General features: G+C 36.4%; 1 protein-coding gene across 5 annotated transcripts in view; it reads left to right on the top strand.

Moving 5' to 3' along the window:
- FeCH (ferrochelatase, mitochondrial) overlaps positions 1 to 14,459 on the top strand; it is an 89,675-nt gene extending 75,216 nt beyond the window's left edge. For 3 of the 5 annotated variants that reach the window (XM_085824078.1, XM_085824079.1, XM_085824081.1), the window contains one exon: positions 14,113 to 14,459. In XM_085824078.1, the coding sequence (XP_085680204.1) occupies positions 14,113 to 14,259 (147 nt within the window). In that variant the 3' untranslated portion in view covers positions 14,260 to 14,459. The remainder of the gene's footprint in view (positions 1 to 14,112) is intronic. The other 2 variants (XR_015043081.1, XM_085824080.1) reach the window with 2 other exon arrangements.
- Positions 14,460 to 15,700: the final 1,241 nt, after the last annotated feature.

The raw sequence follows: 15,700 nt of genomic DNA, 5'->3' as shown, positions 1-15,700 counted from the left end.
TATGATGTAAAGACGCACGTGAAATAAGATATAAGGAAAGGAACATGCAGAATGTGCAATATTCATGTCATTATTTCTGCCAGACAAATTAACGAAGAAAGTTGGTTTTTGTCGCGGAGGATATGTGTAATAGGAGAGAATGCCTGGCCGCCGTCAACAAAGGCACTTCAGCAGATAGACGATTTTACGAGGGGTATGGTGATCGGACTGAGAAGGGTGGGTTGGTCCTTATGTCAAGTCGCAGCTGATACCCACATGGATGCGAGCACTGTACATCGGCTATGGCGAACATGGTTGGAACAAGGAAGTGTGGAAAGAAGAAGGGGTGCAGGTGCAGCCAGAGAGACGTCAGCACGCTTGGATCAATGCATCCGCCGACAAGCTGTGGCGGTCCTACAAGTCACTTGTACCGCGATTCTGCAGCATGTGCAAGATACCCTGGATGTTCCTGTGTTGACCAGAACCATTTCCCATCGATTGGTTGAACGTGGCCTGCACTCGCGGCATCTGTTAAGAAGACTGCAGTTGACCCCACAGCATAGACGCCAGCATTTAGAATGCTGCCGGACTGGAGTGATGTGGATGACAGAATGGCGAAACGTCATGTTCTCAGATGATTCACGCTTCTGTTTATCCAGTGACAGTCGCCGCATACGTGAGTGGCATCAACATGGAGACAGATCTAATCTGGCAGTAACTGTGGAACGCCCCACTGCGCGACAACATGGCATAATGGTTTGGAGCGCTATTGCCTATGATTCCAGGTCACCTCTAGTTCGTATTCAGGGCGCTATGACGGCCCATACTTGAATAATGTAAGGCGGCCGCTGGCAATCCTCTACCTTCAGGGGCTGCCTAATGCAATTTTTCAGCAGGATAACGCCCAACCACACAGTGCTCGCATCTGCCAACATGCTCTGCAAGGTATACAGATGCCACCATACTCTCCTGACCTGTCACCAATCGAACATGTGTGGGATGTGATTGGACGCCGTTTGCAGACTCTGCTCCTGCCTCGTTCAAAAGACGAACTGTGGCAAATGGTTGAAAGGAAATGGAGAGCCATCCATCAGGACACAATCCGCACTCTTATTGACTCTATGCCTAGACACGTTTCTTCGTGCATCGCTGTCTGTGGTGGTCCTACATCCTATTGAGCCGATGCCGTTCTCACTCTGCATTCTGACTATCATTTTGAAATAAAGATCATGTATTGCTGCTTGCTGTCTCTGTCGTTTTTCTTAATTTTATCACTTTCTGACCCCTCCGTCTTGGTGTTGCATTTTCAATGTCGAGCAGTGTATTACAAATTCAAAGAATTGCTCTTTTAGAAATTACTAAGTGTTTTAGAACTGTTTCGAGAGCAGCTCTTCAGATTTTGGCTTGATGTATTCTGATTGATATTTTGGCTGAAAAAGAATGTAATATTTACCAATTAAAAGCAGGCAATGATACTGTTGATTGCTTCATTGGTGTTTTCTCTGCTAGAGGTATTGAGCTAGATAAAGTATCAGATTATCACTCGGCCTTATCTTATATAAGACAGTAAATAAAACGGGACCATCCAGGCCCATAAACAGGAGAACAGCCAACAAGGACAAGTACAAATTTTAATCGAGAACCTTTCATAATAAGATGGAAAATGTCCATGATGAGTCGAAGCTTGATTGATACTTGTTGCTCATACAGCTTCTTTCACTTTCTATTGAAACTGAATTGGTATAAGGGCTTCCCGAATATATCAAGTTATACTGTTTTTACAGACGGTCCTAAATTAAATGGCCATGGGGGGCAGCTATTTGCGCATTTTTATGTCACAAATTAAGTATGGGTTATCTGATAATGGATCTGTTTATCGGGCAAAGTTAGTAGCTTTATGGGAGAGGCTCCGTACTGGCTCATTTCAAATTTCACACAAGATCCTGTAGAGATCTATAGTGATTATCAGAGTACTTTTATTTCACTTACAGACTTCCATTTTAGTAACTATCTTATAACACAGATAAAGGACATGCTCATCTTTCTTGGCTCCTTTAGAGATGTTAAACTCTTTTGAATGAAGAGCCGTATTAGCAGTCGCTAATGAACTAGCCAATAGACTGGTAGTTCGCAAGTGAAATTCAGATTATACATTTTGATTTAAAAACCTCTTTTGATTGCCTGAAATCCCTTCGTGGCAGGCAAGGTGGAATGACCTTTGTTCCAAGGGAAGGTTCACTTACAATTTAATTTCAATAGTAAGTGAAAGAAGGTGTATCAATAAGTATCTTAATTAAGCTTTGACTCAAGGACATTTTCCATCTTATTATGAAAGGTTCTCGATTAAAAATTGTGCTTGTGGTATAAGAAATACTAATGTAGAGCACCTATTATTTAGTTGTTCCACTGTGAAAAATATTGTACAAAGATCTATCCTTAATATTGTTAAATTTAATACCTTAAGTAATTTATATAAAAATGTAGTGTCTAAATTAAAATTGTCAAATTTCATAAGATATATGTCTGTAAATGAAATATTGTATATTGAATGAGTTCAAGATATTCTGTCTGTTATATTGAAAACTAAAATGTTCATATTTATATTGTTAATTTATTCTTTTGTACATATAGATAACATGTGTTTTATTTTATACTACAGAATTTGTAATGAAGTGTTATATGTCAGAGTGGCTGGTAGATCTCACCAGTCTTTAGAGAAGAAATTTTAATCTGTAGTAGTTAATCATCTTTCTTTCTTGAGTTATTTTAAAGCGGTATGGTGGCTAGTTTACTGTTTGTGTGCCTGGATGGTCCTGTTTTAATATTTAATGTCCTGTTTATAGCTCTACTAAGCCCTGTTAAACCCCTAATGGTGGTACAGGTAATTTTGATCAGTCATATCCCAATGCATTTGTCTATTTTTGTGTGTTTTGTGCAACTTGTAAGCATTTGAACATCTCAATTAATTCTTTGTATATTTTTTTATAAATATAATAAGATTATTATATTATTTTGATATTTGATTATTATTTCATAACTCGAAATTTCTTTGACATTGAGGTCACAATTTTTGAAGTATTAATTTTATTATATAGTTTCAAAAGTGTCTTGTTGAAAAGTAATCAATATCTACTAACAAAATAATGTTAAGTTATAAGTATTTATTGTTACCACCTAATTCTGTCGCTCTAAGAATAAAAGCCTATTAATAGTCTTCTGCTAGGAAAAGGAAAGTCCATTGGTAGGTTGTCAGTCAGTAGTAAAAAAAGTGTGACTTAAGCTTCTGGTATTGAAAGTGATAATAGGAGCTACTGCATTTTCTGTCATGCAGACTGGGATTGATATCTGATTGTGAAATAACTTTTAATTGGTCAAAATCATTTTTGTAATGTTTTGTTTGTTACCTTTATTTATTAAATATCGTGTTCTTCGCACTTAAACCATAAAGTTCAGTTCAACAGCAATATCGCAAAATAATTTTTAAATGAGCATATCTTTATAATTTCTGTCCCTCAGGGGGCTCACTTTTGTGAGTACGGGTGTGGCAATCCCGAGGTACCCTAGCCCTTCAGGGGATCATCTTCTTGGTGAGACGGGTGTCACGATCCTGGAGCCCCAGTGATCTATCCTCTTTTCCGTCTCCTCTCCTCTTGGCTGGATCTTTTTCCCTTCCCTTCTCCCTTGTGGTTTCTCTCTACGGAGTTTGGGGCTCGTCACGAGAGGCTGGAACAGACCTTGTTTCTAGTTTTCAAGTGGGGAGAAAACTGCCCACGTGTTTGCCGTGCGTGGAGACCCGTGTCGCTGGAAAGGAGGGTCCTGGTAGTTGAGGGGCGAGGTACTGTCCCCAACACACTGCTTTGGCCTCTGCTTCAGCTAAACGGGAGGCACCTTAGTCGTCCTCACGGGTGTCAATCGGCTGGTCACTAGTCCTTGTGTCAGTGGCTTGGGGTCAAGCTCTCGGGAGTACCTGCTTTCGGGAAAGCCGACTGTGGGGCTTCAGTTTGCGTATAGGTCCGGCTAGCCCTAACACAGGAATCTGTGTTCCCTTGTTGGGCTCCGTGGTGGGCGGGGCCGTCGGACCCGAATCTTTATTCTTTCACTATGGCTTCTCATATTTACTTAATAAAAGATTTCGAGGTAACTCCAGTCACTCAAATCAATCCTGTCACTCAAGTCACTCAAATCACTCCTGTCACTCAACCTAGTTCTGAAACTTCTACTCCTAAACCAGTCACTCAACCTAGTTCTGAAACATCTACTGTTAAACCAGTCATTCAACCTATTTCTGAAACGTCTACTGCTAAACCACTCACTCAACCACTCACTCAACCTCTCACTCAACCTACTTCTGAAAAGTCTACTGCAAAAAAATTACGTACAGATACAAATGAAAAAAATCATAACAATATTCCCCGTTTCCTAGTCATCTCTAGTCCTTCTGGCGAAATGCATAAGATGTCTCCTTTCGTAATAAACAAATACATCCAGTCCTGTATTGGTGAGCCGAGAAATATAAAGCGTCTCCGCTCCGGAGACCTGCTTATTGATACAACCTCAGCCACCCAGTCTGCTTCTTTACTTCAGATAACTAAACTTGGGCAAGCGAATGTGACTGTAACACCACATAAGTCACTCAACTATTGTCGGGGTGTAATCTCAGAATTCGACCTTCTGTATGTTTCTGAAGAAGAGATCGCTTCTGAGCTCTCCGAACAAAATGTCTGCGGTGTAAGGCGGATCAAGATGCGTAAAGAAGGTAAGTTGATAGACACGAAACACGTGATCCTTACCTTCAACACGCCTGATCTGCCTAAGAATATTAAGGCCGGATATCTAAATATTCCTGTAAGACCTTATATTCCAAACCCTATGCGATGTTTCCAATGCCAGCGTTTCGGCCATTCTAAGACGTCTTGTCGTGGCAGCCTTACATGCGCCCGATGCTCACAGATTGGCCACGATTCTGAAAATTGTACGGCTGCGCCTCTTTGTATAAATTGCAAGGGTGAGCACCCAGCATTTTCACGCCTCTGCCCAAAATGGAAATTGGAAAAAGAAGTGCAGACTGCAAAGTTTACGAGGAACATCTCATATGCCGAAGCCAGAAGATTAGTCCAGAGCACACAGCTTCGACCAAATACATCATACGCCAGTGCTGTAAAATCATCTCGTACAGTCGCCACCCAAACATCAATAGGCACACAGACCCTAGCAAATAAAACCCATCCATCTACATCCAACAAGCAAAAAGAAAATGCAACCCATATAGTACAAAAGAAAGAAACAGTTATTCAAAGTAAGCCCAAAACTTCTACACATAAAATATCCAATAAAAATAGAAGTCACAGCAATAGCTCTTTTGATGAGATGATTTCTGAATCTGCGGATTCAGACTTTATGGAAGTAGAAGAGGGTCTAGAAGTTCCCAGGCATCTACTTCCACGAAAAACAAAAGAACAGCACAGAAAAAACAAAAACCATTCATAATGGCCACCCTCATGTCATGGAACTGTCGCGGTTTCCACCGAAATTTCCTTGACATCAAATCTATAATAAATGTGTATCATCCTGTGTGCTTAGCAATACAGGAAACAAATTTGAAACCTGAACACCATGCAAAACTTCGGAGGTTTTCTTTCGTCAGGAAGGATAACATTGCAGGTGAGCGTGCCAGTGGAGGTGTAGGTCTCCTCTCCTCACTGGATTATCCCTCAAATGTACTTCCTTTGACGACATCCCTCCAAGTTGTCGCTACTCAAATAAATTTTGATATTATTGTTTCATTTGTTTCTTTGTATTTGCCTCCAAATGAGCACATTTATCAGCAAGATTTAAATAATCTAATAGAGCAGCTGCCTGAGCCTTTTATCATAATAGGAGATTTTAACGGCCATAGTCCACTCTGGGGAAGTAAAGATACAAATTGCCGAGGAAGACAAATAGAGCAGATGATCGAAGATCATAGCCTTTGTCTCCTAAATAATGGGCAAGATACGTACTTCCATGAGCCTTCAAGGACATTCCACGCTCTCGATCTTGCCATCTGTTCACCATCTCTGTTGCCATTTTGCACTTTTAGTGTCGGAAATGACCTGTACAACAGCGATCATTATCCTATTTTTGTGTCTCTTGCACGAAGAGGAGCAAACCCCGTGTCGAGAGTCCCTCGTTTTATCCTGGACAGGGCAGACTGGGAACTCTTCTCTTCCGTTGCAGAGCTGACAGAGGAAATGGTAGAAGGTGTGCATATCGATGACGCTGTTGAAGCTGTTACTAATACTATTATTCAGGCAGCTATGCTTTCGATTCCTAGAACATCAGGAAAAACACTAAAATATTCGAAACCATGGTGGAATCGCGACTGTCATGAAGCACTGAAAAAACAGAAAAAAGCATGGGGTATTTTTCGTAGATATCCTACTCTGCGAAACCTCATAGCTTTTAAAAGAGCCAAAGCAAATGCACGGAAAGTAAGAAGGCAGAGCCAGAGGGATTCCTGGATTTCATATGTGTCCTCAATAACATCCTCTACGCCTAGTAAGCGGGTTTGGGAAAGAGTTCGAAAAGCATGCGGAATGTACAATGACCACTCACTTTCCTTTCTGGAAAAAGATGGCCGAGTGATTAGCTCCATAGAAGAAATTGCAAATACAATTGGTGAGACATTTGCTGCCGTTTCTTCCAGCCGAAATTACTCACCTGCATTTCTTTCTATCAAGCAACGCTCTGAGAAAAATCCCATCGCTTTCAACTCTTCCAACTTTGAGCCGTACAATAGAGACTTTACTATGGTTGAACTAAAGAGAGCTTTGTTGCAGACACATAGGTCTTGTCCGGGTCTGGATGGCGTGTATTATGAAATGCTAAAGCATCTGTCCTGTAAGTCACTGAGTGCCCTTCTCACACTTTACAATAGAGTGTGGAAGGAGCGTACATTTCCCAGTGCATGGAGGAGAGCTATTGTCATTCCTATTGCGAAGCCAGGGAAAGACCCGAGGAATCCCTCGAACTATCGGCCAATTGCCCTTACCAGCTGTGTTTGCAAACTGTTTGAAAAGATGGTAAACAGCCGCCTAGTCTACTTCTTGGAAAAGAATGATATTATATCGCCTTATCAGAGTGGTTTTCGAAAGGGAAGAACAACTGTAGATAACATGCTCCTCTTAGAGACATCTATTCGAAAAGCATTTGTAAGAAGAAGCCACCTTGTCTCGATATTCTTCGACATTGAAAAAGCTTATGATAAGGCATGGAGATACGGTATACTCCGGGATCTTCACGAGAGTGGCTTGCGCGGCAACCTACCAATTTTCATTCAAAATTTCTTGAACACTAGAACTTTTCAAGTAAGAATTGGCTCTGTTTTTTCGGATGTTTTTGAACAGGAAGAGGGTGTGCCTCAAGGCTGTGTGCTCAGTGTAACCCTGTTTAGTTTAAAAATAAATTCTGTACTAAAAGAACTTCCTCCCACCATCTTGGGATCTCTATATGTTGATGATCTGCAGATTAGCTGTCGAGGAGCAGACATGAGATATGTAGAGAGGCAACTGCAGATGGCTCTGATTAAGATCCAAGAATGGTCAGACAAACAGGGATTTACATTTTCGAAACAGAAAACTGTCTGCGTGCACTTTTGTAGGAAGCGAGGTCTCCATCCTGAACCTGAGTTATACTTGAATGGTACAATTATTCCAGTTGCGCCTGAAGTAAAATTTTTAGGAGTGACGTTCGACCGAAAATTGACTTTCCTTTCTCATGTTTTAAACCTGAGAAAGAAGTGTCTAAAAACACTAAATATTTTAAAAGTGTTGGCGAACACCTCCTGGGGTGCAGAGCGTTGCTCCATGCTTCGCATTTACAGAGCGCTTATCCGCTCTAAACTGGACTATGGCTCAGTTGTTTATGGATCCGCTCGCTCATCTGTTTTGTTAAAACTGGATCCTGTTCACCATCAAGGTCTGCGGATTTGTTCAGGAGCTTTCAGGACTTCTCCTGTGCAGAGCCTATATGTTGACTGTAACGAACCATCACTTCATCTGAGGCGTGAGCAATTGTCCCTTTTGCAATATTTTAATACTCTATCTCAACCTGAACATCCCAATAAGCTGTGCTTACTTGATAATGAGTGTAACACATTATTTGAAACACGTCCATCCTGTGTTCCTACTTTCCCTTTAAGAGTTCGCCCTGTCATTGAGGAACTCTCCCTCTCTGATATGCACCCCCAAGCAGTACAGAATTTTGAAATTCCACCTTGGGAAAATTCACGGATCCAGCTTCTTGATGTTTTTAAACATCACGTAAAGGCGAGCACTAACGAGATCATTTACAGACAACTTTTCGCTGAGCACAGGCACAAATATAGCAGTTATTATCCGATATACACAGATGGATCAAAGTCAAATGATCATGTCGGGATGGCTTTTGTATTTGAAAATTACATAGAGGGCAGATGCCTGCACCATGCTTTCTCTGTCCTAACATCTGAACTAACTGCAATATATTATGCTCTTTTGTACATCCCAAAGCTCTGCCACAAAAAGTTCATAGTTTACACAGACTCGTATAGTGCTCTTAAATCCTTGGAAGCTTTTCCCAACGCTCAGAATCCTGTGGTAGTGGATGTTCTCAAAATTCATAGAAATTTAATGATACGAGGATATGAAATCCTGTACTGCTGGGTTCCCGGGCATACGGGAATAAAGGGAAACGAGCTTGCAGACATCGCGGCAAAATCTGCTGTCGAACTGTCCAGTCGCCTTATCCCTTTTAGAGACATCTGCTGTGTCATCAAGGGAAAGATAAGAAAAAAATGGCAGCAAATTTGGGATGTTCAGCATCACAACAAGTTGAGAAACATGAAACCTAGAATTGAGCATTGGGATTTTGCTGGAAATCGTAAAGAGGACGTTCTTTTGACTCGACTCAGAATTGGTCACACTAGAGTGACACATAGCTACCTGTTAAAAGCTGAAAATGAACCTGTTTGTTTTAACTGTAATGTTTGTTTATCTGTTCGTCATATTTTAATTGAGTGTCCATGTTTTAATAGTCTTCGCCAGAAATATTTTAATAGCTGTGACTTACCTCTCGACCGTTTAATCGGAAGAGAGGTCAATTCTAATTTATTTTATTATTTAAAAGATATTAGCTTTTATTACGAAATGTAATTTGTTTTGAAGACTGTCTCTTGAATTTTAATATGTGCTTTTAACTTGTGTTTATATGACTTCATCCTCTGGATTTGGTACATTTATCTACTTGTTTTTATTTATTGAATTTTAATGTCATCAATTGTAATCATCTCATCTTTTGTTTGGCGCGTCATAATCATCTCTGGTTTTGCGCCATAATCACTCACTCACTCACTCACTCTTATAATTTCTGATACAGTCTCGTGCGATGGAGATAAAAATGTCCCCCCCCCATACAATGTTGCCATTGCTCACTTTAAAATTGTTGAGTTTGTTAATGAAAAATTCATTAACATTTTACAAAATATGAAATAGATAATAAAACAAATTCCAAATTTGGGCTTCCAGATGTTCATATACGGGTGGAAACATACGTTATTCAAAATTTGATAGCTCTAGGTACCGCTGTTTTGTCACTGTGGAGAAACATACATACATTTATGCAGATTCATCATTATGTAATTTGTTTAAATATAATACAGGGCTCTAATATTTGGTGGCAACAATTTGGAAAGTGAATTAACATTTATAGTGAATCGATACAAAATGCCGAAATGAAATTAATACTCCTTTTGGGCAAATTGCCCCTTTGTGCTAATAATTATGTCTGTCTTCTGGCTCTGATTTCCAGAGTATCGTGTTCTTTATTCTTCAATAAATAATCTTTATTTAATAGAGATTTGGATTGCCTTTGATAACCAAGTTGCTAAATATTGGCAAGTAAATGTTTTTTCTGGAAATTTTCATGACTTGTAAACATTTTAACTGCAATATCTTTTTACATATTCTTAAGTAACTGGAACTATAGCTGTGATTGGATCAGACGTTTTTTCCAGTAGATTATAACTCTGAGACTTAGGCATTATTACAGAGTTAAAAGGAATCTTTTGTTGTTGAAAGTGGAAGGTTTTTTTTTTTTTCATCGCTGCCACATCGTTTCAAGCTGAACCAATTTAAAATAATGCAGGGCCAAAGAAACAGGATTTTTTGTTAAGCCTGTCTTAGGTAGGTTTTATAAGGGAAACAAAAATAGTGCATTTTTCTTGATGTTTAATGTTTTATGCAGATTTAAAGGAATATTTTTTAACCGACATTAATATATCATTATGATCCATTACATAATACACATCAATAAATTTTAATAAAAATAATTGAAAAAATTTCAGACTAAGGCATTTTTATGCAGATGGAAATATTGTTAGAAAAGGATCCGGTAGCTTTTAGAATCTTAGCACTGGGACCAATTTTCATGGTTCTAAATGGTTATCTAAGTACAGTACAAAGTCTGTAATCTGGATGTCCATAATCCGGAATGATCTATAATCTGGACTTCAAAGCTACAAACTTTATGTGCGTTTAATGTATAACGGACGGTATAAGCTAGGCTAAAATTATGTTGCAGATTGCATTGTTCCTTAATCTTCTAACTGGATTTGGCTTATTATTTTTTGCAGACTGTTAGAACAATTTTATAAAAAATAAACTTGAACTTTCGATTATGTCAAAAAGAGTTTCCAATTCTGGAGCTGCCAAAGGATATACAAAGCGAAAGCATGTTTCAATGTCCATTAAACAAAAAGTAGAATTGCTGCAAAAAATGGATAAAGGCCTATCTGTGTCAAAATTATGCAAGAAGTATGGCATTGGAAAGTCCACAATATATGACACAAGAAAAAGGAAGTTTTTGAATATTTTGTGGAAGCATCTTAAACAACTTACATTGAAAGAAATGTTTAATAAAGTAAACAAATAAATATTAAGCTTTTTTTGTAAATTTTGATACCCTTTAGATCATAATTGTTCTTTATTTCATAAATTGCGATTTTATATTTTTAATTGTATAATTTCTGCATGCCATCTTACCAGATTTAAATTGATGATGATCTATAATCCGGAAAAACCCCTAATCTGGAATCGCCAAAGTCCCGACGAGTCCGGATTATGGACTTCTAAATTTTGGACAAAATTTAATTCTAACTTCTAAATTAATTCTTCTAATTTCTTCTTCTTCTAAATTTAATTCTTCTAAATTTAATTACTTCTAAATTTAATTTTTCTAAATTATGGACTAATCCGGATTATGGACTTCTGCAATCTGAATTATGGACTTTATTATTATTTTCTATAGTTAATCTAATATTCTACTTATATAAATTTTGTTCTGATATTTGTTTGAGTTATTCTAATTTTTTAATAAGAAGTATAGCTTCTAATAGTTATAAAAGTAAGAAAGGGGATATTTTTTGTTTTACACAAATTGTTTAATTAATTTTTTATATATTTGTTTTCTCATAAATACAGTGTTGAATGGAGTAATGAAAATTATTGCCATTCTTTTAATATTAGAGTTTCTCTTTGTATGTGATATTACAGGAATGATGATCTCAGCATCAGAGTTTTGACTGTAATAAGAAGGATAATTTTTAATGTGATTATATAATTTTCAATAGTCTCTCAACTTTTAAGGTAGATTTCCACTCTGGGATAAAAAAATATCTTCTGGAGAGTAGAGAGGCTGTGGAGTGACATATATTTCTTGTTTAGCAATAAATGTTCATGAATAATGAACGATAAGGAATAAGGAACGTGTGCACATCTTATTTCTCTGAACATCAGGCCTATTCCATAAAACTGTTTTTATTAAATACCTCATAACATCCAAATAAAAGTGTACACTGAATTTTTGACCTCATTTAACAAACTTATAATAAATGATTCTTAGCCAAACTAAAAAGGAAACAACATCACCTTCACATTTGATTGATTCTGTCGTGCTTTTTTTGCCAACATGATGATCTCCTTTTTTGTTTCAGTGTCATATTTCTAAAGTCATACTTTCGTTATGACATTTAGAAAGTTTTGTGCATTTGAATGGTCTGTCTAGCTATGATACGATTCATTTTTTGCTCATCAGTGAAAAGACAAAGCAAAAGTTTTTCTGCCATGCAGTGCATTTGCAGATATTCAGTCAAAATTGTGACATGAACTTTTATTGATCCTTAAATCTTCATACTTTTCAAGCTTTTTTCATTTTTGAAATGTAATTGTCAAACATGCAAAATATTGGTTATCTCTACTGCTCATGAAGCAATGATAAAATGATACGATGTTCTTTAAAAAAAAAGAGGGAGAAAGAAAACAAATACAGGATCAAAGCTAACATTACATTCGGAATCTTGCTGTGTGTTACACTTCTAGTTTGCCGGCTGCTGTGTTACACTTCTAGTTTCAAAGTCTGATTTCTTTTTTGATGGACCTCATATAGACTACATGCTTTTTCATAATTTTTTTACCAGAGTTAGAATACAGGCTATATTCATGGCAAGGAACAATTTTAAAGTAGTTTTAATGAATTCTTTTTTTAATTGTTTATTTTTAATAATTGTCGCTTGGAAAATATAAAAACTGTAATCAAAGTCTTCATTTGAAATTAACATATATCAGTTCTATTGTTCATATGCAACTCCATTGTCACTGCTAATATAATATGAGTTTTCACTCTCAAATGATATGAAATACCTTGCATCACTTTCTGGCCCATCCATCATGTTGAAAAATGGATGTGACTTTGAAACTTTTGCGTCCCAAGACTTCTGGTGTTAATTTTCATGAAGCTAGAATTTAGCGTATCTGAAACAAGCATAGTTTTCTTAGTCACTTGGTTAGCGACATCTCTGTAGTACTATATCTCAAGTTATAGTTGAGACATTACAGATGAGTCTTAAAATAATGGTTAAGTAGCTGTGGAATTCCTGTCATCCCTACAGGTACCATAACCTAATACTATTTCTTCTGCATCTTTTTTTTTTTTTTTTTTTTTTTTTTTTTTTTTTTTTTTTTTAACAGATGACTTCAGAAGCTGTCAACAATCAGTATGGGCCATTAATGTAGTATTGTACTTGAAAGTCAAAAAATCTTGACTTAAGCCAATCCATGTAAAGATTTTTGTCATCCAGCCGTGTTGAATTTGCACCAATACTCCAGGTGGAATTTTTTTCTTTTGGCAGGTTTTACACTTAAAAATAATCTAAGGTGACAGTTTGATTTCTATCAGCAGTGATGCACAGCATTACAGTGCAACACTACTTTTCTTCTCCTGATTTGCAAAGAATAGTTTTTTCATTTGCTTTCTTTACTGTAGTGTCAACTGGCATATCAGAGAAGACGGGAGTTTCTCCAGTATTGCCCCCAAATTATAGCCATCTGTCTTTCTGAGGTCAAGATGGGTTTTTTAAAAGTGAGTTGTTCTCTTTCTTGGTAGGTATTGCGAGTTGTTTCTCTTGGAAGTTCTTGCAGCTTGAATTCGATACCAGATCTTGAGCTTAATATTATGCCATGAAATATTCTGCAATCTGATTCCTGTAATCTCCCTTCACTTTCAACAGTTTTCATATTTTGAGCAATTGTTTGGCCTTTGAACTGAGTAATTTCAACAGGTACCGAAATTCCATTTGTCCAAATTTTACAGATATAGCTCAACAATTTGCACTTAGGTGAGGATTAGGATTTTATATCTATGTAAAACTTCTTTTCTGCTATTTGATTTCCATTTTCTTGTGCATAATACACCACTTGGAATTTGTTAGAATTCCAAGATTTAAGTTTTTTTTTAGAAGTTTATGATTGCACCTCTACCTATGCAAATGTATTAGGTACCGTGCTTACTATAGGAGATGGTGAATGTTTAATTTGTCAGTGTAAATGCATTTCAAATGGAATTTAATAGAACTACAGGCACTTTAAAAAAAAAAAAAAAATGTCACGACTTTTGTCAGCAGCTTTGATAAATTTGATTGAAATTAGTTTTGCTGTGAGGCTTACTGGCATATTAGAAAATGCATTTCAAAATAGCTATAAATAATAAAAAAAGTTATATGTTTGACAGTTTTGTGTACATTTTTCTTATCATTTCCATTAACATTTAATTATTTTCTTTCAGTGCTTGGCTGATATTGTGAAAAACCATTTGAATTCTGAAGAAATATGTAGCCAGCAACTATTACTTCGATGTCCATTATGTGCACAAGCTACTTGTGATCAAACAAAAAAGTGGTTATCAGATTTGAAGCATAAAATGAACATCTAAGCTCACTGTATCGAGGGTATTTTTGGTGGCAGAAGGGTTAGAAAATGAAATTGTTTTCTATTTTATATTACCACCCTTTCTGAAGAAGATAGAGTGAGAGATCTGTTAATAACTGGTGTTTTATATATATGTGATATGTATTTGCTTTTCCTTTTACATATGCAATAAATGAAATATTTTTATATTTTTCTAAATGAAAACATGAATTTCATATATAAACTAATACAGTCGATTCCGGTTAATCGGATCACATCGGGAAGCGATCGTTTTGGTCCTAATAACCGGCTGGTCTGATTACACAAACATGTCCTATGTTTAAGATTACACAAACATGTCCTATGTCCTATGTTGTAAGACGGGACATGCTATATGTAGCAAACAGTAAATGTACATGTAAATCATGTACTAAAATGTAATTATTACCTTTATTAATATTGTATTGTATGGTACACACGTACTAAAATGTAATTATTACCTTTATTATGTGGTACAAACAAGAAATACAGTCGAACTTTTTTCATTGAGAAAATTAATTTAGAAACAAATTCAAAGAAACAATCTCCACGATACTCAACTTGTGAAGCACAATAAAAGCAATTTCTTACCAAGTTCCAGTCACAGGGTTCGTACGGTCCTTAAGTCCTTAAATTTTTTGGAATTGATTTTTGGTCCTTAAAAGTCCTTAATTTTGGCCAAAATCAGCAGAAGGTCCTTAATTTTAATCATCTGAAATTTCTGTCTGTTTTTTTTACTGCCATTTTGAGTGTGAATTAGCATTTTGGAGGAATATTTTTAGCGATTCACTGACATATATGGTTATCTTTTGAATGGGTTCATGGGTTATAATTTGTTTCTATTTCTAATAAAAATGATGGGATACTCGAGTTTCTAAGCAAGAAGTGAAATATAAGTATTTCGAAATTCCTTTTTTCTAATAAAGAACTCTTAAACAACTTTTCACTTTTGGGGATGTGAATTTTTTATTAAAGAGCTCTAAATTTGGCGACTTTAGGATCAGTTTCTGTAGAAAATTTTTACTTCCGAGATCTGACAATTTTTCGACCAGTTTTTTTAAAGCATCATAACATTGATAAATTTCATTAAAATAATGGTAATATATTGAAATTATATATATAAAATAACATTAAAATAAAACATTCTATTTTTCGCTGTCATATTATAAAGTTTCATTTTGGCAACTTATACAATATTATGAATCTGATAAATAAGGCATATTGCTATAAAGCATAATTTACAAAACAGCTCTTAGCAAGAGCAAAATTAGCTATGCAATTAATTAAAAGTCTTCTTTTTAATTTTTTCATAGTAAGCGTTTTCCCCATGCAATGGTCTCGGTATTCAAAATTCTCAGAATATGCATCAGTTTTCTCTATAAAATTAATTTTACACTTTTTCCCTCCTTTTTTTTCAAAATATTTCT

This window comes from Stegodyphus dumicola, chromosome 9 (assembly GCF_044657685.1).
Source record: "Stegodyphus dumicola isolate Sdum_Otavi_A_Nest chromosome 9, ASM4465768v1".
Lineage (NCBI taxonomy): Eukaryota > Metazoa > Arthropoda > Arachnida > Araneae > Eresidae > Stegodyphus > Stegodyphus dumicola.
The sequence above is the reverse complement of the archived record's forward strand: the minus strand, read 5'-3'. Positions and strand labels throughout refer to the sequence as shown.